The sequence below is a fragment of the Canis lupus genome, chromosome 30, assembly GCF_011100685.1.
Source record: "Canis lupus familiaris isolate Mischka breed German Shepherd chromosome 30, alternate assembly UU_Cfam_GSD_1.0, whole genome shotgun sequence".
Classification (NCBI taxonomy): Eukaryota; Metazoa; Chordata; class Mammalia; order Carnivora; family Canidae; genus Canis; species Canis lupus.
The window spans coordinates 5610955-5634222 of NC_049251.1; the positions used below are offsets into that span (position 1 = coordinate 5610955).

Below are 23268 nucleotides of genomic sequence, written 5' to 3' on the forward strand. Positions count from 1 at the left end.
AATGTTCATAAAAAATATTAAGTGAAAAGGCAAAACACCACAGTATATCTATTCTATGATCACTATAAAAGATGGTTAGCCGGCAAAAAAAAAAAAAAAGAAAAGAAGAAAATTTGGAAAAATACAGGGTTTTTGCTGAAGTGAAATCCTTGGTGAACTTTCCTTTTTAGTTCTTTCTTGCTGTTGTAATAGCAATGATGCAATAAATTTAGAAGGATTAGTTTTAAAATACACAACTTTTTGTCAATTTAAACTACTGTAGTTTACTGGATATTAAATAATAACCATATTAAGTACTGGTACATTCTCTCTCTCTCTCTCTCTCTCTCTGTCTTTGCTTTACGTTTCAGTTTAGTTCAAGTTTCTGCTTTTGAAAAAGCTATTCTGAGAAGTATTCTGAAAGGAAATTCGAGGAGATTTTATGAGCCTAAAGACTGTACAGAAATAGTCACTAAAAATAAGTAAGGACATAAGGAAAATAGTGTACTTGATTCTGTATTTGAAAACTGATCTAAAATGAGGTTCTAGAGCCTTGCCTGGCTATGAGCCTCAAAAGCAGGCTCATTTATAAAAATATCTGAGAAGATTTCGCCAAAGTAAAGTGAGGACAACTGAAGTGAGCAGAAGAAATAGGTCTCCATCTGCCTGAGGCAGCAGAAAGGACCAGGGCCCGGGCAGCTTATCGGGGACTCATGCATCTGACCAGGGCCCTCGCTGCAGAAGGGTAGAGCCCCAGCAAAAAGAGCCCAAATGTCCAGCGTGTCAAAAGAGGGTGTTTTCACAACAGACTTCCACATAAAGGCCACTGTATCCCCGGCAGCAATGCAGCAAAATCAGGCATCTCTCCGTGACTCCTGTGCACGGGGCAGGGTATGGCATGGAAAAGTTAACAAGGCGGAAACAGCTGCCCTAGAGCCACACTGGGTGTTAATCAAAAGCCACCTCCCAAAGAGCGGGGAGGTTTATATCAAGGACCTTAATCTGCCCCCAAGGCCCTGCTTTTACCTTGATTTAGCAGTTCTCACTAATGGCAATCTGTTGTCTTCATCCCACACAAGGCCCCCTCAGCTTGGGGTTCCGCTGCTCCTACGGGCTTGCCTTTGGTAGCCCCTCAAGGAGAAAAGCTCCCCAGGAAGGAGATGGAGCTTTATTTTTATCCCAGTTAAAGTCTCTATCCAATACATTAATCGCTACGATAACCTTGGTCCAGGGCATTTCCTGGAGAAGCTATAACCAGCTGGGGTTAATGAACTCTCCCTACCATTAATTCCTGGGAGAGGCCATTGGCCTGAATTGTTACTTAATTACTCTTCTGTGTACAGCTTCATAAAGCAATGAAATGCCTTCTTTCAGGAAGAAGGGAGATGGTAATGGGGGTCATCAGAGGCCATTAATTTTACAAATAGTTTGTTAGAAACTACAGTATTGTAAGAAGTCACTCTGGCCCACAAATCAACTCAATGCAGTCCTTATTAAGTCAAGATCTGAAACTTCCAGGTTTCCAGTGACTTGCTCACACAAAAAGTTACAAATTGTGCAGAATCTGGCCAAAATGTACACACCAGATAAGATAAATGTACTCATTTATTCTGTTACTTGTGTTACCCCTTTTACCCACCCACCCCGCATACACACACACATACACACACACACACACACACACACCCTAGAGTGTAAACTCCATAAAGGCAGGTTCTTTGGACTCTTTTGTTCACTCTGTCCCGAGTACTTATAACAGTGCTTGGCAAAAATAGATGTTCTTTCAAAGTTTCAGTGTTTGTTGAATGAATGAGTAGTTAGTTGGCTACTTTATAGGATTGGACTACTGGTGTTAGGACCCAGAGTTCCCATATGAGTCACACTCAGGCAGGATAAGTGCTCAATCTGCCAGAGAAATAAAGACAGAGGCTTAACCCTTCAAAGTGCCTAGAAATCAGATCCATTAAAAACTACTGCCGCCAAAGGGAAGACTCATCCCTGAAACATGTATCCCTCTAGGCTGTGAACTTGGCACAAATGATAAGAATCCACTTGCCACCCACCCCACTGTGACATATTGCCCCACCCATCTTATGTCAATAACAGAGTCATGACGCTATGCAAAGTTCTGAGATTCTATTGGATGGTTCCAGTGGAAAGTTTAGACTCTTCAGAAGCTAACAGACTAGGGCAGAATCAAGAAGACCATACATCAGAAGGGAGGTAGAGTTTATTGGAGAAAAGAAGGCAACTAAGTACCAACAAAAGCCAGTTATTTACTCCTGCTTATTTTTTCTGAGTCCTATTTAATACTAGAGATCTTAATATCTGGAGATCCTTATAGAAGTCAGACAAGAAAGAAGAGAGGTTATTTTTCAGGGCACTTGTATCCATCCATGGAGTCTTAAGAGAAGCAGCCGGGCATAGAGGAAAAAAAAGAGACTTAAGAACAATCGATAACCTCTATTGATTCTTATTGTCATGTACACATTTTCAAAGGATTTTGTGTTGGTGAATCATCTCAGTATACCTGCCAACAGGATTTATATTGAATTTTCCAGCATTATCCTTCTCTCTTCACTGTATCCTTACTGAGGCATAATCATATCATGGGCAGAAGAATCACAAGGCTTTTTTGTTGTTGTTGTTGTTGTTGTTGTTGTGTCCAAAATGTAGAACTGGGAGGGAGGAAACCAGTTAATTTTATTTCTATATTTTGGGACTTTCGTGTAGTTACAGAGTGGACCTATTTCCCCAATTCATTAGATACATCTCTGCTGGTATTTTAGGGAATCTACCATGGAAGAACACAAGGACAAGCAGCTAGATTATGAGTAAGTAGTCATAATTATGCAAAGCCACATCCAAGGACCAAGGTATGAGCATGTCTGCTGTTGATACCTTTCTTCATCTTCTAGTTTCCCTCTTTCCTTCAGCTCCTATCCATCACTGCACTCAGCCCCAAGTGCCCCTGCCCTCCTGAAGTGATATCCATTGCAAATCCCCCATCCAAGCCAGCCCTTCCAAGATAGGACTTTCCTTTTCCAGAATCCTCCCTCATGCCTACTCAAAACAAAGGTCCCTCTGCCTCACTATCTTATTTCCAGTTAATCATTTTAGAGACAAACCAATTAATTGGCGAACTGGAAAATGAAAAGTTTGAGAGCTTCCCACGTGCCAGATAACTTTCTAGACTGCACTAGCATTAAGTTACAATTATTTCATTCAAATTTACTTCAAAAAAGATGTCTGCATTCTTGAAAGTGAATGCCTGGATTACTTCTGTGTGTGCTCAATGGAGTGACTACCATAGTAGATTCTCAAGCCTTCTAGCAGGCAATGGAGAAGTTTTCAGATGGGGAGAAGCAGGAAAAGACTGAAGCCCTAACTGCTAATGGAAATTTCTTATGGTTCTGCATAAAGCAGAATCAACTATGTACCAGCTACCTGAATAAAAGTACTTGATAAAAGTATATCACATGAGCAGGCTTTGTGAACAATTTGAGAAATCATTCTCTCCAATGCAAAAGGCTATTTAAGGAAGTAAAACTTCCCCTGGAAGCAAAGTGGAGGTACACTATTATCCTGAGCCCTTTGGGCGAGAAATACTGGGTAAAACCTTTCTTGCTGACTGAATTAAGAATTACTGAAACAAATTATAGAGCATGATTAAGAAACATAATTCCCTAAAAATGAAAAAGAAAAAGTACACTCCCAGAAATAGCCAAGCTAATGTGTTATATGTCTACTAGATATCCTCTTTAGTCCAAAGGTTATTGATCTTAAGATAACTGGCCCTTGTTCATTTTGGGGGTTGAGTCTATAGGTCAGAAAAAGTGGAAATCTTAAGATTGGTCCAGTCAAAGAGGAACATTAACAGTTTGAACATGGATCTTGAAAGGGATATGCAGAGAATAGATGAAGCAAATCAGGAACTTCTTCTCAAAATCCACGAGAAAGAAAATGAGATTCAGAGGTAAGTTTTGGGGCTTGGTGAGGGACCTTCCTGATCCAAAGAACTGGGTGGAGGAAAAGAAACAAAACTCAATATCCCAGCTTATGCTAGGGACCTGTATCTTATATAACAAAAAAAGTTTCTTCTTCATTCTTTGGCGTTGGTCTATGGTTCAAATCCTGAAATACAGCAAGTTTCAGAGAAAATCTTAAAAGAATGAGTGGTTCTTACCTGAGTTAAAAGAACTTTGGGGTGTTTGAAGCAGGAATCACCGGAATCGTACTTGTTTTATCTTTAGAGTCATTCTGATCCTAAGAATCCAGGAAAGAAAGGGTTTCCAACTTGGGATTTGGATTTATTGTCATTGAAGTACCCTTAAAATTGACATGTGTTTTATCAGTTCTAAGGTTGTCATTCTTCATAGTGCCTGCTTACATTTTCCAGGCTGGAAAGTGAGATCACTCAGACCAGAGACTTGGCTGAAGATGAGGAGTGGGAGAAGGAGAACTGCATCGCAATGGAGAGGGAAAAAGCCTTGCAGGAGCTGGAAGAAGAAACAGCTAGACTTGTAAGCAAGAGGCAGGGAAGAGCCATTTGATAGATTGTATTCCTCATCCCTGTCAGATAAAATAATCTCCCCTTTTGCATACAAAGAAAAGTCAGCCCCAAAGTCATAGCAGAATATGTTCTTGCATGTGTGGACGGTAGGGTTTCTCTGATAATATTTAATATTAGGAAGCCCTGCATGTGGACCTCTCAACCTCTAGTAAGTTGGTGTGTCCATATAGAGACCAAACCACAGATCTTTTATCTGACATTATGCAGGAAGGTATGGTTACTACAGGAAAATATCACTGGGGTGAAATGGAGAACAATCAACTGAATAAAAACAGATGGTAGTGTGCAGATACACACTTAATACTCTGCTTCTTTCTCTCAACAGGATAGGAAGAATGAAACTCTGGTCCACAGTATAGAAGAACTTCAAAGAAAGGTGGGGTGAGGCTCTTGTGTTCCTGGGTGTCCCCAAGCAGCCCCAATCATCTAAGAGGCAAGGGAGGAAAAATGATCACAGAGGATCCCACATGTCAGAGACACCTGTTCTGGGAGTGGATACTAATCCTACCCACTGTCCTGAGGCTGAACCTCATGACCTAGGTGCCATGGATTTTCCCTGCAAGCATCAGGTGATAGGAGTGCATAGGGTATTCCAGGTATTCAGTGATCCCATGAGTTCTTCATTCTGTCACAAAGAAATGGATCCCAACAGATACTTTGTTGAAGGGATTGACTGAGACCCTTGTGGTGAGAGGTTAATTTTACTTTCACTAGAGACTGCTAAAAATATTTAATGCCAAAAAGTTCCCTCTTCTTTGTCCAGGTATTCTCTCTACCTCAACTCCTAGTCAAAATACAGTGGGCTTCTTTATGATTACCCTACTTTCTGACCCATGCCTGCAGCCCTGTATAATCTGGCATGGATTAGGGGGTTCAGGGAAGTACTCCTGCTTTAAGCAGACTCTAGTTTGGGTGTCAAAACTAACAAGAGGAGGGATATGGAGGTAGAATAAGGATGTTCCCAAAGACACCAAGTTTCCATCAAGGGACCATCTCCTGGTAGCTCTAATCAAGGCCAAGTTACTGGCTCCACACACCAGAGAATGTCTTTGTCTTCTATATTTTTTAATTTGATAGAACTTTTATTTGAAATATATTTTTTTCCATTTGAACCCATAGCTTACAAGGAAATCACATAAGGCAACCAAGTGTGAACAAGACAATCCAAAGGGATCCCCAGAAGAGTCAAAGGTAAACAAAAAAGCAATCTCAAATGGGTTTGGGCTGTATGACATGTAAACAATTGTCAAAGTTAGGATAAATTCTTTGCAGTTTCAGCCATTCCAGGCTTCAGCATGGACTGCTAGGTGGTGAATTCTCTTCTACCCTTTGTAAGGAATTTCACTCTGAAGCCTATATTTTGTTCTCTCCATGAAAAGAACAGAACACAAATGCTCAAATGCATATATAGCATTGAAGTCCCTCGTTTCAATCCTGCCCCCAGCGGTACTTAGTATAATACATGAAGTTGGGCAATTTAATCAGTCCTTCTCAGTCTGTTTGAAAACTGAATGAAATTATGTATATAAAATATTCTTTTTCTAGAGTTCTAAAACATTAAAAAGTCACAATTTTAAGGTGATCATTTAAAAGTCTAGCTGAAGCATATGTATGACTTCATAGAGGCAGAGTTTGGATTTGTAAATCTACTGTGTGCTAGGTAATTTACACACTTTGTCATTGACTCCAATTCAGAAAAGAATTCATTCTATTGGTCTTTCAAATATATAGTGACCTCTACCTACTAAGTGCACCATACAGTGCTTAGCATCTCTCTAATTGTGTTCTAGAGCTAAAAACGTGAGCACAATCACAATCCGTCTTCTCAAAAATACAAGGTTTAGACACTTTTACTCAGCACATAAAATTCTTACTTGATCATTTCTGTAAGATTATGTCTTTGCCTTACCTGATTTCTCTTTTGCTTTTTTTAAAGCTGTTTGTTATTATTATTATTTTATTATTTAGTAATCTCTATATCCAACATGGGACTCACACTCACAACTCTGAGATCAAGAACTGCATGCTCTTTTGACTGAGCCAGCCAGGTGCCCCTTGCTTATTGTTTTTTCTTAAATTGATAGTTATTTTTATGTATTTCATTTAAGAACAAACAGAAGAATTTTTCAGGCTCTATAAAGATAAAAATTATGTTTTACTACCTAACAGCATAATATACAATAGGCTTTTAAATGCATTGTCCCTATTTCTCAATCTCTTCTGCTTCTTAAACCTATATTAAGCCCATACTTGGGCTCACACTGTGCATGAAGCCTCTGAAGATATGGACACAATGAAAATAGAAATAGAAAGTGAAAGAAGAGAGCATTACTGCCCTATGTTCTGTTAGCCAAATTAGGGTTGACAGCCATAAAAAAAGAGGAAACCCAAAGCCACCAAGTAAGCTGTTGGGCATGCCCATCCAGGAAACTTACCAGGAAAGAAAGAAGTTTGGAGCCTATGTGTATCTCAAGAATAAATTGGAACTAAGACTAGGAAGGAATATGAAGCTCCCTTACTATCCTTGCTATAAAACTGCAGCAATGAGGAGATTGATTTTCTTCCTTCTGCCCAAAACAAGCTTTTCTAATAGTAAGCCTGCCAAGATCTAGTGGTGATGCTTTAAGTATGGCTAGGCTGGCCATGTCAGGTGAAATAGACTCTAGATAGAGAGTTTGCAGCACAACATTGGCCATTGTTTTCCTGGCAGCACTCAGCCCAGCCTGAACAATTCTAGAGTATTATCAGCCCTTGGATCACTTCCATTTTATCCACCTATTTTGTAGAATTATATGAAATATACATCATTAATTTTGTTTCTGTTCCTCTTGCATGCTGGTGATCAGTTCAATAATTTAATAGGATGTCTGCCTCAACTCCTTGTAACTCAAACCACTGTCTTTAAAATACAGCCTTCAGGGGTGCCTGGGAGGCTCAGTTCAGTAAGCATCTGACCCTGGCTTTCAGCTCTGGTCATGATCTCAGGGTCCTGTGATCAAACCCCAAGTCAGATCCATGCTGTGTGTAATCTGCTTGAGGATTCTCTCTCTCTCTCTCTCTCTCTGTCTCTCTGCCCTTCCCCCCTGTGCTTGTGCGCTCTCTCTCTCTCTCTCTAATTAATAAATAAATCTTTAAAATATAGCCCCTAGCAAGTGAAATAAGTCAGAGAAAAACAAATACCATATGATTTCACGCATATGTGGAATTTAAGAAACAAAACAAATGAACATATGGGAGGCAGAAAAAAAGAGAAAGGAAGGGGATGCCTAGGTGGCTCAGTGGTTGAGCATCTGCCTTTTTGCCCAGGGTGTGATCCTGGAGTCCCAGCATCGAGTCCCACATCGGACTCCCTGCATGGAACCTGCTTCTCTCTCTGCCTACATCTCTGCCTCTCTCTCTCTCTCTCTCTGTGTGCCTCTCATGAATAAATAAATAAAATCTTAAAAAAAAGAGAGAGAGAGAGAAACAAACCACAAGATACTCTTAATGATAGAGAACAAACTGAAAGCTGATGAAAGGAGATAGGTGGGGGATGAGTATTAAGGAGGACACTTGATATGATTAGCACCAAGTGTATGTAAGTGATAAGTCACTAAATTCTACTCCTGAAACCAATATCGAACTGTATGTTAACAAATCAGAAATTTAATAATAATTTGAAAAAAATATATTTTTTTCTGCTTAAAATAAAATAAGTAAAATACAGCCCTTAGCACATTTAGTTGTTTGGCCCTAGATGTAATTGACTGGAAAGGAAAGGAACTGTTAGAAGTCCAAATGTGAAATAATGGTATCTAGATGAAACAGAACTGAAAAAGGAAAAGGAAGAATGACTATAATATGTCCTCTCTGCCCACAGATTATATGCCAAATGCATCTACTCCTATCTACTACTACTATTACTACCACTCTTTTGCAAGCCACCACAACCCCTCATCTGCATGCTAAAGTTGCCTCCTAACTAGTCCTTTTGCTTTTATACTTACCCCAAACAATCTACCTTCCACACATAGAAAACACTGTTCTTTAGAAAGAAGACAAACCAGACTATGTCTTTACAATTTGAAGCTCTCACCTGGCTTCTCTCTGTAATTAGAATAAATACTCAAACTCTCTAGAAGCTATCAGGCCCTACATAATTTCATATGTGTCTACCTTTCCCCACTCATCTCATTCTTATCAATCTCCCCTATGCTTCTGCCGTATAACTTCTTCATAAACACCAAATTTGTGCTATTTCACAGCCTTGGTCCTTGCTGTACTTCTGCATGGGAAATATTTCTTCCAGATCTCTATTTGGCTAATATTTATTATTTAAATTCAACCTAAGAGTCATCTCACCTCAAGTTTGACTCCCCTCCACTAAAAAAGCATCTGAAATTGGTCCTGAGGTTCTTGAACCACCTGTAAGATAGCCTGTCAGATCCCATTTCAGAATGGAATCCTGCTTTTGCCTGGCTGAGTTACAATATCCTTCCCTTTCTCCAGGCTAAATTACAACAGCTGGAGGCTTCCTGTGCAGTCCAAGAGAAAGAACTAGCCAAGGTAATGACAATAACTTCAATGTTTTCCCAAAGGAAAGAAAACTTGATCCCTGGTCACAAGATTTGAAGGAATGTATTAGAGTATGTGAATAGATTCCCCTGGATCACCTTCTGTTTAACATTTTTTACAGGATACCTTCCATAAACTATATCATCAATAAATCATTATCTATTTTTCTCCCAACTGTCCCCAAATAATTCTCATTGGGACTATAAAATATAGCTTGTTTATCCTTAAAAAAAGATATGAGTTCACACATACAGCAAATACATATTTAGAACAATTAGAAAAACACATTTAGGGCCTGGGACCTAAGAGGAAACTTAGTATACTACTGTTGTTATAGCAATTTACCGAGCAAAATTTAAGACTGAATTTTGGCTTCCTAGGTCATGGAAGACTATGCATTTGTGGCCCAGCTCTGTGAAGATCAGGCCCTCTGCATAAAGGTACAGTTTCTCAGTAAATGGATAGCAATGGGTTTGTTAAGGTACAGAATGAAATGAAACCAAGCTCTTCAAAGAACACTGCAACAATTTTAATTCTTCAAGATAGCAATGCAAAAACCTTTAGAGAGGATGACACTCCATCACAAAAACCACTCTACTAGTGCCCTACTATCCTAAGCTCTGTGCTCTTAAATTAATAATGAGCATTTTTCCTATTTATAATCCCAACAACTGTAGGCACCTGCCCAGTGGTGAAGTGCAGTGAGAGATCTGGAGTTGTGGGAGGCTGAGGGACTGGGAAAGGAAACAAAATGGCAGTGGGAATACCAACCATTCATGTGACAATGTAGTAATACGTACATATTATGATTAGAAAGAGCATAAAGTTTCTGGCTAATAACTGTAGTTTCTTTTATTTCTCTTCGAAGAAGTACCAGGAAACTTTGAGGAAAATAGAAGAAGAACTAGAGATTCGGTTCCTTGAAAGAGAAGTGTGAGCTTTGGCAAACAAAGGAACATCCTGGTTTTAGTGGTAACTCCATTTCAGATGGGGTCAGAGCAAACTTCCCTCTGACCAATTCCTATTTGGAACTGATTGAGCCCCTACACTATATAACCTTCCCCTCTGTTATCGATCTGGTTGACCCTTACTAAACCACATCCATTTTTAAATGCAGTCTTAAAAGACTGCAGAAACACACCTTCCTTCATACTTTTATCACCTTACCAATTATTTGGGTTTATATTAAAGGCAGGAACATGTGCTTTAAAAAGTTAGTGGTCTGGCACCTTGATAAAAAGGGCATTCCTTATATTTTACAAAAAAAGGTCTTAAAATTAATATTACTCCCACTCCCCCAAAATATACAGAAACTCAACTATATGGGCTAGACGTGAAACTAATCTCCAGATACAAACTAGGGCTATAATATTATGAAACCAAACTTATACTAGATGTAACTATGAACATTAAAAATTAGAAATGAGGGCAGCTCTGGTGGCTCAGCAGTTAGCGCCGCCTTCAGCCCAGGGCCTGATCCTGGGATCCAGGATCGAGTCCCACATCGGGCTACCTGCATGGAGCCTGCTTCTCCCTCTGCCTGCGTCTCTGCGTCTCCCATGAATAAATAAATAAAATCTTAAAAAATAATAATAATAAAAATAAAAATTAGAAATGATAGGGCAGCCTGGGTGTCTCAGCAGTTTAGCGCCACCTTCAGGCCAGGACCTGATCATGGAGTCCCATGTCGAGGCTCCCTGCATGGAGCCTGCTTCTCCCTCTGCCTGTGTCTCTGCTTCTGTGTGTGTGTGTGTGTGTGTGTGTGTGTGTGTGTCTGTGTGTCATGAATAAATAAATAAAATATTTATAAATAAATAAATAAATAATAAATAAAAATTAGAGATGATAGAGAAAATCCCCCTCCAAAAAATTACTCCTTGAGTTTGTCAGAAGAGTCTAAATAGTGAGAAACTAAAGCCAAAAACCTCACTTGCATTTCTTGACCCTCTTTAGAAGTTAAATCTTAAACAGTTGGGAAGTTTTTCCACTTATTAAATATTTTGGAATCTGGGGACCAAGAAAAAGATCTAAACTGTATATAGCCTATAAGTAGGCTCAGTTCACACTGTGGCCTGGAGGCCAGGACACCAGAACTTGGAGGTCCTTGCCTCTAAAGAACACCTTCAAATCTTCTGAGATCCTTCCTGAACATTAAGTATGATTCCATTGGTAAGCCAAGATTTTAGAATAGGGCTGCTCAATAGAAGTTTCTGTGCTATCCAAAATGTAGTCACTAGCTACCCATTGAGTACTTGAAAGATGACTATTGTGACTGAGGAACTTATCTTTTTATTGTCATTAAATGTAAACAATTACATATAGCCACTGACTACCATAGTGCACAATATAGCTTTAGAATATAAAACTGTTTATAAATACCATGACATAGTATGAATATCTGAAGGTACTTTATTCAACCCCTATGTTCTTTTTCCCCTAGATCAAAAGTCTTGAGCATGAATTCTGCAAGAAGAGAGTCTAATAGCCAAAATAATAAAGTAAGCATTTCACTCTACTTTCAGCTTCTCTCAGTGTCATTGCCTTCAAGGGAGTTTCCAAAACACTATCAGCCACCAAACACATACCAATCTTCCCATGTGCATTTTCCAAGAATAGTACCAGACATATTTCTAAAGCATTCTAACCCTAACACACAAAGAAGATCCTATGAAACAATGGTCTTTCCTCTCTTGGTGCCATGCAAATTATGTATTCTCAAAGAAACTAGCCTAATATATCACAGAGTTCACGATGGAAGCAAGAAGAAACACTAATTGAGGACACACTGTATGAGAGGAGGTCAATACAAGACACATGTACCACTCCTCCCATCTCCCAGAATCACGATGCTCTTTCCTGGTGATTCCAACATGGTCCCAAAACTCTTATTACACAGAGCACCAGGGCACCTATCATCATCTAATCAGAGCTGGCCCATGAGTTAAAACATGAGAAGTCATTTCTTCTTTATGATACAGCTTCAGTGTCTGCTCATATTTAACATCATGATGTCATTAGCAGATATGCAAAGGTCTAAAGGACACAGAATTAGATGTAAAGCACCAGGCTTCTTGACCTGCTTAGCATCTTGTGACAGCAAGTTTATAAGGCAAAAAGATAAACTTTTGTTAGACTTTAATTTTATCATTTATATTGGTTTAAGAGCCAAAATTGACGTTCACCAGAAATTTTATCATTGAGATATATGGTCCTCATAATTTCAGAAAAAGGGAAATAACCTCTTCCTAAAAAGCAAATATCAACAACCAATCATTGTCCTGGAGTCATTCAGATGTTTGGATATATATTAGACCACATTCATAGTGACCATGGTTCCCATTATTCTGAACAAGTCATTCTGGCCTCAAGCTTGCATATTATATAACTAACAAAAATAGCAACAACAAAACTCCTGAAATTACTTAGATCCCACCTCTCTAAGAACCAAGCTTGGTATGCTCACTGATATATCCCACCATCTACCCCTTAGTGACTCATCAAAGTATTCCTTCTCACCACCTCTCAAAGAAAAAGCAGAGTTGTCTTCATCAAGATTACCGAAGTCCCATGATGGTTCAATGACCTATAATGTTCGAACAATCTTTACAGAGTCTGCCTGAGTAACTGGCCTGTTGACATGCCACTTAAACTCACTCAAGCTATAGAACCAAATTTGTAACCCAGAAAGTTTCTAATTCCAATTCTGTGCGTGTCATTTCCACAATTTTAAAATGTGACTGTAATTCCTCTTCGTTTTTTTTTTTTTTTCCACAAGGAAGCTAAAAGGAAAATGAAATGACTGAGAAAATATTTTGGAAGAGAGATGCCACAGCAATCCAGGATACATCCTCATCTTTACATTTTTTATAGCTTTTAAAATTTCTCTTAGAATATATTTGTGTGGTTTTCATAGCCTGTAAAGTTCTTTAAAGGTTACTGGTTAAGTAGGAGGTAACAGTGTAGTTGAAAGAGCCCTGAATGCATATTCAGAGGACCCAGGTTCCAAGCCTGGCCTTGCCTCTTGCTAGCTTTATGACCTTGGGCAACCTTTTTATGCCTTCATTTATTCCTATCAATATATTTTAAAAGTGATAAAACTACACATACATACACACTCGCATGCATATATGGTTGTCTTTGAAAATTCCATCTGTTTAAACAGCATATAAAAAATTATAAGATATTATCTAAATATAACATTAACTACTGGCTCACTGAATGTTATTTGACAGTGATGATAGCTTCCAGAAATTGCTTATTTATCCATATCCTTTCTTCTCCCAGGATCATTCTCTCCAAAAGAAGGGAACATGGTTCTGTAAAAGGTAAGTAGACATTATTGAATAAACTTCCTGGAAAACTGGGAGTTCCACTTAGCTATCCTGGCAGATAACAAAGTCTAGACAAGGAGAACCTTATATACATACACACACCCAGAGTGAAGTCAACAAACTAATGTCATTGATGACTTTTTTTTACATATGTTTGTTAGTTCTAACATATGACTTCCTTGTCCAAAGACAATTCCTAATCTCAACTTTCCAGTTTTAGAAGCCGATAGTCTAGCAGTAATCAGAAACAGGAATTTTATCACCTAAGAGAGAGATGGCAAACTTACACTTACTCCTTTTTCCCTTTAACAATTTGAATTAGCTTGATGGATCTGGTTCTCCAATGACATCAGTAGATTATGAATGGGGGGGGTATCTTTTTGTGGTTCATAAGATGATGAATAGGGTTTTCACACTATGTGTGAGATGTAGCTACCTCAAATCTTGTGACAGTAACAACATGTTACATTAGAAATAGTAGAGAACTTGCAAATTCAAGTACACCCCTGCCTAAATAAATAAGAGAGATGATTGTGAAAGATCGTACCCAGCCCATAATAATTGCTGGAAAATACTTGTTAAACTGAATAAGAGCTCAAGATTCAAATAACCAAGTGGATATTAGTCCTGAGGGAATTACTGTGATAGCAAAATAAAATTGGCATTCATGAAGCCCCTGCATTTCCAAGGAAGGATCAGATTATGTTCACTAGAATTTGTTTAAGAAGAAATAGAGAAGCATATTTTCAAAGTGGTATGAAATAAGATTTAGAAATAGTTCCACCAAAATGGTAAAATTATTGGTGCTTAAAGGCTACTCCAATTATCTATAAAATTTGCTTAAGGGGGGATACCCCTTCATACCAGATAAGTGTTACATATTTGGATATCCCTAAACACAATGTTCCCAGGACAGCCAGCAGAATTTCCCTAGAACTGCCAGGCTGCCTTCACCTATAGTTTGACATCAATGCCTCACATGAACTGCCCACGTGGGCTCCCAGGAGAAGAATGGTCTGCCTTAAAAAAGAGTTATTATCCCGAAGAGAACCTGACAACACCCTAAAAGTCTAGTTCTTCATATCAAACAACAAAGGTCTCTCCTCTTGCTCTGCTCCAACATCCTGTCAGCCACTGGTATATTGGGTCTGGCCCAAGAGATAAGAAAGCTAAATTATTCCTAAGATTTTCTCTGGGAATGTCATCCCAGAACTTTCTCATAAATACTGTTTAGTTTCAAGGAGAATACTAGGAAGAAGTTTATGAAGCTTTCTGATTCTAATTCTGACCAAGATGCTATACTCTAATAGACCCTGGCTCCTGTCACCAAGATCAGTTCTAGAGAAAATCTTAAGGAAACTAGTGGGGAAGAATCTGTTTTTCACTGGTTGGTAGAGATATGTAGGGAATTTATTCCTCAGCTGGTGGCAGCCCACCACTGCTGGACAAGGGTAATACAGGAAAAGAAAAAGTAAAGATTCGCTTGCACAAATCATAGTAAAACCACAAGGCCAAAATAATACATAAGCTAAAGAAGAAATCAGAACCATCACAGAGGAATTTATAGAAATTCATTTGGAAACATTAAAAGTAATATGAATGAAAGAAGAGAAATACCATGATTATAGATAGAAAGCCATAGTATCATAGATGTATCAATTCTCTTCAGATGATAGACTCAGTTCAGTTCCAACCAAACTGCCCAGAAGGGTTTTTTTTTTAATTAAATTGAATACAATTATTCTAAAATATATTCTTTTTTTAAAAAGATTTTATTTATTTATTCATGAGACACACAGAGAGAGAGGCAGAGACACAGGCAGAGAGAGGAGAAGCAAGCTCCCTGCACAGAGCTCGATGCGGAACTCGATCCCAGGACTCCAGGATCACACCCTGAGCCAAAGGCAGATGCTCAACCACTGAGCCACCCAGGCGTCCCTCTAAAATATATTCTATGTAGAAGAATAAAGAGTCAAAAATAACCCTGGCAAATTTAAAGAAGAGCAAGGAGTGGGGAACATGCCCTTCTAGATATCACAAGTTCCTATAAAGCTACAGTAATTACAATAGAATGATATTGTCACAAGAATAGGAAAATCAACCAATGAAATAGAAACAGTGCATATATAGAACTCTGATATGTGACAGTGGTATTTCAGAGAGAAAAGGAAGAATTGTTCAAGAAACATGGTAGGGGAAAAAAATAGTTAACCAGTTGAGAAAAAATGAGATTGGATCGATGTGTTAAGGACTAAATGTCCAAAAAAAGAAAAAAAAAAACTTTAAAACTTGGCATCAGTTATCTACTGCCACATAAAAAATTATCCCAAAGCTTAGTGGCTTCAAGCAACAAACATTTATCATCTCACGTTTTCCGTGGATTAGGAATCTTTGAGCCACTTAGCTGGGTGCTTCTAGCTCAGGGTCTGATATCAGGTTGCAATTAAGATGTTGGCCAAAATTAGAGTCAGTAGAAGGCCTGGATGGGCTGGAGGATCTATTTCCAAGGTAGCTTACTCATATTCTGGCAAATTTTACTGCTTGTTAGCAGGAGGTCTCAGCTCCTCCTTACATGGAGCACTCCACAAGGCTGCTTGTGTATCCTCACAGTATGACAGCTGGCTTCCTCCTGGGAATAAGGAACAAACTGCAATGCCTTTAGTATGTAATCTAACAAGCCACTCACTGTCACTTCCATGACACTCTACTCTTTAGAACCAAGTCAGTAAGTCCAGGCCACACTCTAAGGCAGAAGAGCCTCTTGAAGGGTGTAATACCAAAGAATGTGTGGACATATTTTAAACTACCATAAACTGTTACTAGAAAATAGGAGCATCTTTTAGGCCTTGGTGTAGGGAACAGTTCTTTAAATAAGTGACAAACAGTAGTGATTCTAATTAAAGATTGATAAACTAGACTTTTTAAAAAATAACTTTTGTTCTTTAACACCTTAGAGCAAGTGAAAGTTGTAAGGCGGAGCGAATATATTCCCAGTACACACAATGGAAAAGGGTTGATATCGAGAACATATAAAGAACTCCTGCAAATCAATAAGACTAGCCCAAACAACCTAGTAAATGGGCAAGAGGAAGCACGTAAGACCTGTGAACAGATGTTCAGCATCATTGTTCATCAGAGAAGTGCAAATTAAGACTATTACTTTATATCCAGTTGGCAAAATTTTTAAAACCTCTTGATATCAAGTGTTGGGGAAATACGGATTCACAGAAACATATACCCTGCTGATCGGTTACAACTTTTTATAAATGCTTCAGTAAACAAGTTTACAAAACAAAAACAAAAATAAAAAAATAAAAGAACAAGATAATTTCAGATAGTCATAAATGCTAAAAGGAAATAAAACATGGTGATGAAAGAGAGTAACAGACAAGCCAGCATACTGGAAGGAGCTGCCTTTACAAGGAGTTCTTCAGTAATGAAGATAACAATTAGTGGAAGACATTTGAATATCAATGAGGAGCAAGACATACATTTAGGCAGAAGTTTTATTTTGTTTCTGGTTTTCTAACCCCTGGTTAACAGTTTCTTGACTTTCTCTTTTCAGGATTTTTCAATACGTCTTTTTCACCACCCTATTTTTCATCAGACTGCTGGGCTACTTGTTTTTCCATATAAGTTTTATAAATCCAGATCTCCTTATCAACATACTGCCCAAGATCTTGAGCAGGGGCATCCTGTGGAAGCTAAGATGCTTCCTCTTTCCATCTCTGACACTTGAGACAGAGGACATGTTACCCCACTGATCCCCAAGAAATATCCTTGAGCAAAAGAAGGCAAGTGATGAGTCTGAGTCTGTAGACTAAGAGGCGGCGGAATTTGCGAAGGGAAAAGGTTTTCCTCAGTGTTTGCCTTGAGGTCTGTCTACTTAATTACCTTCTCTTTCCATGCTGTCTTTCCAAGACTGACCTTGCCCAGGAAAAAGCTCTGTCGATAGATTTCTATGGCTATAGGATGAGCTAAATAGTACCAGATAGTGAACAAACTAGACCATTTTTAGAATACTGTCATAGATGCTAAGCAAAGTTAGAGTTGACCAATTCTTCCAGGAAACCTTTAAAATCTGAAAGACCGGATCCCTGCCTATAATACAGAAGATTGCTCACTACTTATATTAGAATCCTTTGGTTACAAATGACCTTAACTTAAACTAATTTATAAATTCATAGCAAAGAAAAAAAAAGCTCGGGGAGGTGGGGGAAGAAGGAGAATTATTACCTCATGGAACTAAAACTCTGGGGTTCCCGGCATGGCTGGATTCAGAAGTCTCAAAGCAATATCACTGAGGTTTCATCACTCTCTCTCTTTAAATTGGCATTCTCCTTTGAGTGGCAAGATACTGCCAACAGCCTAAGTCCCATAGTACAAGATTAGCAGCCTTGGGAGAATGGAACAGTCTTTTCAACAACTCTAACAGGAAACTTCAGAGAAACTGCCTCAGCTGGGGCCATGTGCCTAACCCTGCCCCACATTCAGTGTGGCCAAAGGAATGGGAATACTCGGATTAGTCAAGTGTGAATCCAACCTCTTGGGGAGGTTGATAAGAGGCAAAGAGATAAATAAGGAAGTGAACCTCACCTAAACTACATGGAACGAATTTCTCTAAGAAGGGGCTCAGTTCCCAAAGAAAGGAAAAGGGACACTGGGCAGGCAAGAGCAGATGTCCACCTAATCACTAGTTTTAGCCTTATACTTAAACATCCAACTTTTTCTTTCTCTTTTTTTTAGATTTATTTATTTGAGAGAGAGAGCATGCACACACATGCACAAGCAGGGGAGGGACACAGGGAGTGGAGAGAGGGAATCCGGAGGAGACTCCGTACTGAGCACAGAGCTCAATGCACGGCTCAATTCCACGACCCTGAGATCATGACCTGAGCCAAAACCAAAAATTGGACATTTAACTGACTGACCCAGGTGCCCCAATATCCAACTTTTTCAATTAAACAAACTCTTAAAACTATAGTTCACTTCATATGTATTCCTGCCAGTAAAAATTTTAACTTCTCAAGATCATAGATCATCTTCTCAAGATCAATTTCATCTTCTCAAGATCAAAAACCTACTGTAAAAAACTCAGTAAAAGTACCATATAAAGAATCAGATTTGTAGGGCTAAAGCAAGGATTCTAAACTAAATAGCCTATGATTAATACAAACTGCTTCACAACCTTGGGGTAACCTACATATGGTCAGACCTCTTATTTTTCCCATTAGTGACTGAATCATCCCCATGCCTTATTAACAAGGTATATTCAAATTCCCTGTTATAGCTTCCCAACCCTTCTAAATTATCTGGAGCCTTGACAGCTCTGAAATCCAAGGGCAGGGAGGGGTCATTCTGGCTTCCACACCAGCAGGGATCAAACATAAAGACCCCTCAGTTCATTGCTTCTTGAGGCCACACAAGGGCACTACTGAAAACTAGTTCTGCACAGGTTGATCAAATAATTTATCATCCAAACCAAGACACACGTGAGAATAGAAAAGGACACTATTAGTAATTATGCCAGGACAAGAGAAACCAAACAGGGTTGTCTCAACAGACCAGGACAAAGGATTGCCTTCTGTGCAGTCTAAGGCCTGGCATAGTGTGTTTGTTGAGGGAAGCAGGTCCCATGCTTCAGTGTTAAGTTCAGTCAAGGGTATCTTATGCTTAAGGTCCCAGTACCAGGGATCAAGGTGCACCCCTCCTTCCATCCCTATACTGAGCCCTTGGTTCCAGGGTCAGTTTCTAAAGGATCAAGATTAAATACAGTTTTTGCCAGCCTCACCCTTGCCTCCCCAGGAAGCCTATTAGTCTGGAAAGTCTGACTACTCTCAGGACACCCACACTCTGGAGGTCAGGGGGCTGGTCTCAAGACTCAACCCTCAAAATACAAAGGCCCAAAGAAACTCTAAGGGAGGACCTAAGGAATACACCTTCACTTTCAGATACTTTTCAGGCTTTTCTGGAATTTCTGCCAGAAAGAGCAGCATTAGTTTACTAAATAAAAGTCAGTGTTTAACCTGCCATTCTTTTCTATGGTCAAAACTGTGTTTTCTAACTTGGCATCTATTAGTCTATTTGGGCAACATCTCTATACATCTACATTCCAAAATACTCATTCCTCAAAATGATGAGTTTATATTGCTCAAGATTTGGAAGCAGAGGGAAAGGAAGAGAAAAGAGAAAAGGAAGAAAAATAAAAATTCCCAGTACCATGTAGCGTCAGGGATATACATAGCATCTGTCTTTGGGAAGGTGAAAAGAAGAGACAGATAAATCATGTGCATACATGATGAGTCCCACAATGGAAAAAAAGAGGGGGGGAGTAATTCCCCATGCCTATGTCCAATAGAAGCTGATATCAGATCCAAGGATTATTCTAGCCTGAGAGGAAGAATGGCAGGCCAAGCACTAAATAAACCGACCACGCATCAACAAAGCCATTCTCTATTGAAAGGCTAAAAGCTTCTTCTACCCTAGACAGATATTTTAAACAGAAGTAACCAAATAGAAATAACCATAAGATTGAGCAACATTCTTTCTCAACAAATTACCTAGAATGAGTAAATTAGTTCTTAATCCCAGGCTTCTGAAAAAAAACCAAACGTGTTTCTTCTGGCAGTTATGTGTTTCTTCTGGCAGTTATTAAGATAAAACACAAAATACCTATAATCTGACATTACAAATAACTGCATTATTTACCCAGCACAGCCCGCTAAATGGAAATTTAGTCCCACACTGAATAGCATTGGAATTCTGGGATCTAGTGGAATCTAGCAGTTTCTTCCCGCTGGGTGGCTGATGCCACATTAACTGAAATGGATTTCATTCTTGGCAGAAGGGAAAGATCAGGTTGGGCCAGCTCCCACTTAACTGTATCCTACCACATGATAAAGCAAGATATCCACACCTTCTAAACTCCTGATTTTGAAACTTGGAATCATCAGGAAAAAAAAAAAAAAAAAGTACTCTCCCATAATGTGGTTTCAGAGTCATTTATTTTAAGAAAAAACATTTTTTAAGTTTTCTTTCATGCATATTTCATTATTCGCTATATTTTCTTTGCTGTAGCCAAGTGGAATAGTGCTGAGGAAACAGTTCAAAAGTTATTGTAGAGGACATGAATCCCGAACGCCAGCTTGAAATCCATAGAAATTCCCTGTTTGTTGTTTAAGTAATGGTAAATGTTGACTGTGTTGTTTGGGGTTATACCAGAAGACAGTAGCTGAGAGGATTTAGAGCAGGAATGTCTGCTCAGAAGGTACAGAGAGCCAGCTAAAAAAAAATTGTTCCCAGAAGGTAGAGAAATTCAGCAAAACAGTTTTCATCACGTATTATCATTACTGTAAGAGATTCTGTGGTATTTCATTAAGAGGATTTTATTAAAAAGGAGAAGGAGGAGGAGAGAAGGGAGCAGGAGAAAAGGGAAGGAGGAAGAAAAAAAAAGAAGAAAGAAAAATATGTTGATCCTCTACTGGTAGAAACTTTTGACCATGAACTGCTGGTTTCTATGTTACATGCCTTTATATCATCACAGCTATCAACTATACTTTCTTAAAGTGGTATCGACTTTTTAAATTTGATAATACTGAGAAGCAGGGTTCTTCCAAAGGCAAGGTTCAATGGTTAAAAATCACTGTTTTAACAGTTCTTTCTATTAAAGAACAAAACTAATAGAAACCCTTCTGTGTTTGCAGTGAAAAGGGGAAGGGGGCATCATATGTAATGTGAGGTCGAAGCCTGTCTAGAAACAAGAACAGGGGAAGCCCGCTGCTGTTGCTTCTCCTGCTGGATATTCACAGTGGAGACTGGCTTGGAGGTGCAGCAGGTCTGGGGGTCAATCACTGCAGAAAACAGAGCACCTTGCTTTGGCTCTGGAGCCGGGCGCTTCCCTCAGTTTGACCGCGACTGCATGGCTCCCTCAGGAACAGCAGAGGGCACTGCTCCACGGAGCACGCAGCATCTCCAGAAGCCATTTCTGTACATGGAAAAGTATACCCTTACTGGACACAGACCAGACCCAGGAAGGTCAGGATAATGGCAAATTTGTCCCATTTTTCACAGGTTCATAGACCAGAGCCATGTTTGAACATCAAGAGCACAGAGACGATAAAGCACCCTATCCCAAGAGCTGAATCACTACAGACAATTACAATCTGCCTGAAATCTTCAGACTATGTGTTTTGAGTGGAAGATTTCCTTACATGGTCTCTGCCTACCATGAAGCAGGATGCCACACTTTGATAAATCCCCAAAATCCTTCACACTCTACAGTGCTACTTCTAGGGGTGTTATAAAATATATAAATTTAAGCTTCATGAAGGGATGAAATACATTAAGGGGATTAAGAGCACACTTGTGATGAGCACTGGGTAATACACAGAATTGTTAAATCATTATATTGTACATCTGAAACCATTTTAACAGTGTGTTAATTATACATCAATAAGAAAAAAAAAACAGATTCATTGAGACAGAGGTAAAGGATGCACATTCCTGCTTGGTCATGTTTATTTTTCCTGTTCAAAATCTTCCTTTCTCCCAACTTTTTAGTCAATCTACCTTCCTCTTCTTTCACACAACTTTAAAAAAAAAATTGTTGCTCAGAGGCATTCAGCTCTCCCTCTCAGATCATATTTACCACTCATCAAAAACAAAGTCAGGTAGTTAACCTGTACATTAGACTGAGTACATCCTACCATACACACTAAGATGTATCAGCAAACTCAGAAAGAGTGGGCTAAGACCCTCACCCAACCCCTTTGTAACAGATATGATGTTAATGATCATAAATCTCATTTACTGGGGCACCCACATAGTTCAGTTAGTTAAGCATCCGACTCTTTAACTTTGGCTCAGATCAAGCCCGGAGTGAGGCTCCATGCTTAGTGCAGGGTCAGCTTGAGATTCTCTCTCTCTCTCTCTCTCCCTCTTCCCGGCACTGCTTGTTCTCTCTCTTTCTAAATAAGTAAATAAAATATTTAAAAATTAATTTCATTTACTGAGGGCACATTATACATCAGGTACTTTACTGTGAGTTTCACATGCATTACTGTATTAAAGACAATTTTCTAAGGTAGATATTATGGCCAGGCATACAAATAAGGAAGCCAGTTCTGAGAGCAAAAGAAATTGAAGTTCTAAGTTGAAAAAAAATCAGAATCTGTGCCTGTGTTTGGCTCCAAGCTTAGCCTATAAAACTTCTATTGTTTCTGACGGCAGACACTGACCCAGACAGCTGGCCAAGCGTGGGGCATACTCCAGAGAGGTGGGATGTCCACCCACCTGTCAAGAGGGAAATCCCAACCATAGTTGCAATTACAGAAGAATTAGGCACCAGAGAGACTCTCAGACAACTCATAGATTCATGAAGACCAGGCAGAGAATTTAGAGACTGATCTTTCAGGCCCAGTGAGGTACTTTCCCCAAAATCATACAACTCTTTAATGATAGAACCTAATCTCTTGGGTCTTCCTTCAGTGGCGCTTCTAGTAAACTAGCATTTCCCAACTCTTTGCAGTGAGGCATTAACATAATGGAGATTCTGTTGCGATTGTTATTTAAAAACAAAATCAGCTGTACCCTCCTGTCTTCTAAGGTAAAGTCATAATTCTTAACTCTGGGGAAATAAGTCTCTATATTTCTCTCCCTGCTCCTATAAAAACTAATAGGGAAGGGGAGAGAAGAAAGTGTAACACTTGAACTACATGAACCTTTTTTTAGGAGAGCACATTAATAAATCTTGAGTTAGGCAAAGTGTAAATTATGGGGGAGTGATAAGTGCTAGAGCTGAAATATTCTTTATCATAATAAAATACAAGGAGT

At 39.0% G+C, this 23268-nt stretch overlaps 2 protein-coding genes and 1 non-coding gene across 10 annotated transcripts in view; 2 read left to right on the forward strand and 1 right to left on the reverse strand.

Moving 5' to 3' along the window:
- LOC111093264 (translation initiation factor IF-2-like) overlaps positions 1-23268 on the reverse strand; it is a 185743-nt gene that overhangs the window by 102315 nt on the left and 60160 nt on the right. The window lies entirely within an intron of this gene.
- On the forward strand, positions 2074-21767 carry TMCO5A (transmembrane and coiled-coil domains 5A). 8 transcript variants are annotated; one of them, XM_038580009.1, is made up of 12 exons: positions 2074-2202; positions 2769-2813; positions 3806-3955; positions 4379-4502; positions 4878-4928; positions 5672-5743; positions 9041-9097; positions 9487-9546; positions 9975-10039; positions 11547-11604; positions 13391-13431; positions 21508-21767. In XM_038580009.1, the coding sequence occupies exons 1-12, from the start codon at positions 2090-2092 to the stop codon at positions 21530-21532; spliced, it is 861 nt and encodes a 286-aa protein (XP_038435937.1). In that variant the 5' UTR covers positions 2074-2089; the 3' UTR covers positions 21533-21767. The 8 variants fall into 8 exon arrangements, with proteins under 8 accessions (XP_038435937.1, XP_038435930.1, XP_038435932.1 ...); XM_038580002.1 differs by lacking the exon at positions 21508-21767 and adding an exon at positions 17003-17230; XM_038580004.1 differs by lacking the exon at positions 21508-21767 and adding an exon at positions 17003-17230 and having other exon boundaries at positions 2092-2198.
- On the forward strand, positions 13812-13912 carry LOC119866997. The gene has a single exon (XR_005381941.1). It is a non-coding gene; the product is annotated as a small nucleolar RNA U13 (small nucleolar RNA).

Coding starts and splice junctions, on each gene's coding strand:
- TMCO5A (XM_038580002.1), top strand. CDS start 2,090: ATGACGCTATGCAAAGTTCTGAGATTCTATTGGATGGTTCCAGTGGAA. Junction 2,814..3,805: donor GACAAGCAGCTAGATTATGA/GTAAGTAGTCAT, acceptor TTGAGTCTATAG/GTCAGAAAAAGTGGAAATCT. Junction 11,605..13,390: donor CTAATAGCCAAAATAATAAA/GTAAGCATTTCA, acceptor TTCTTCTCCCAG/GATCATTCTCTCCAAAAGAA.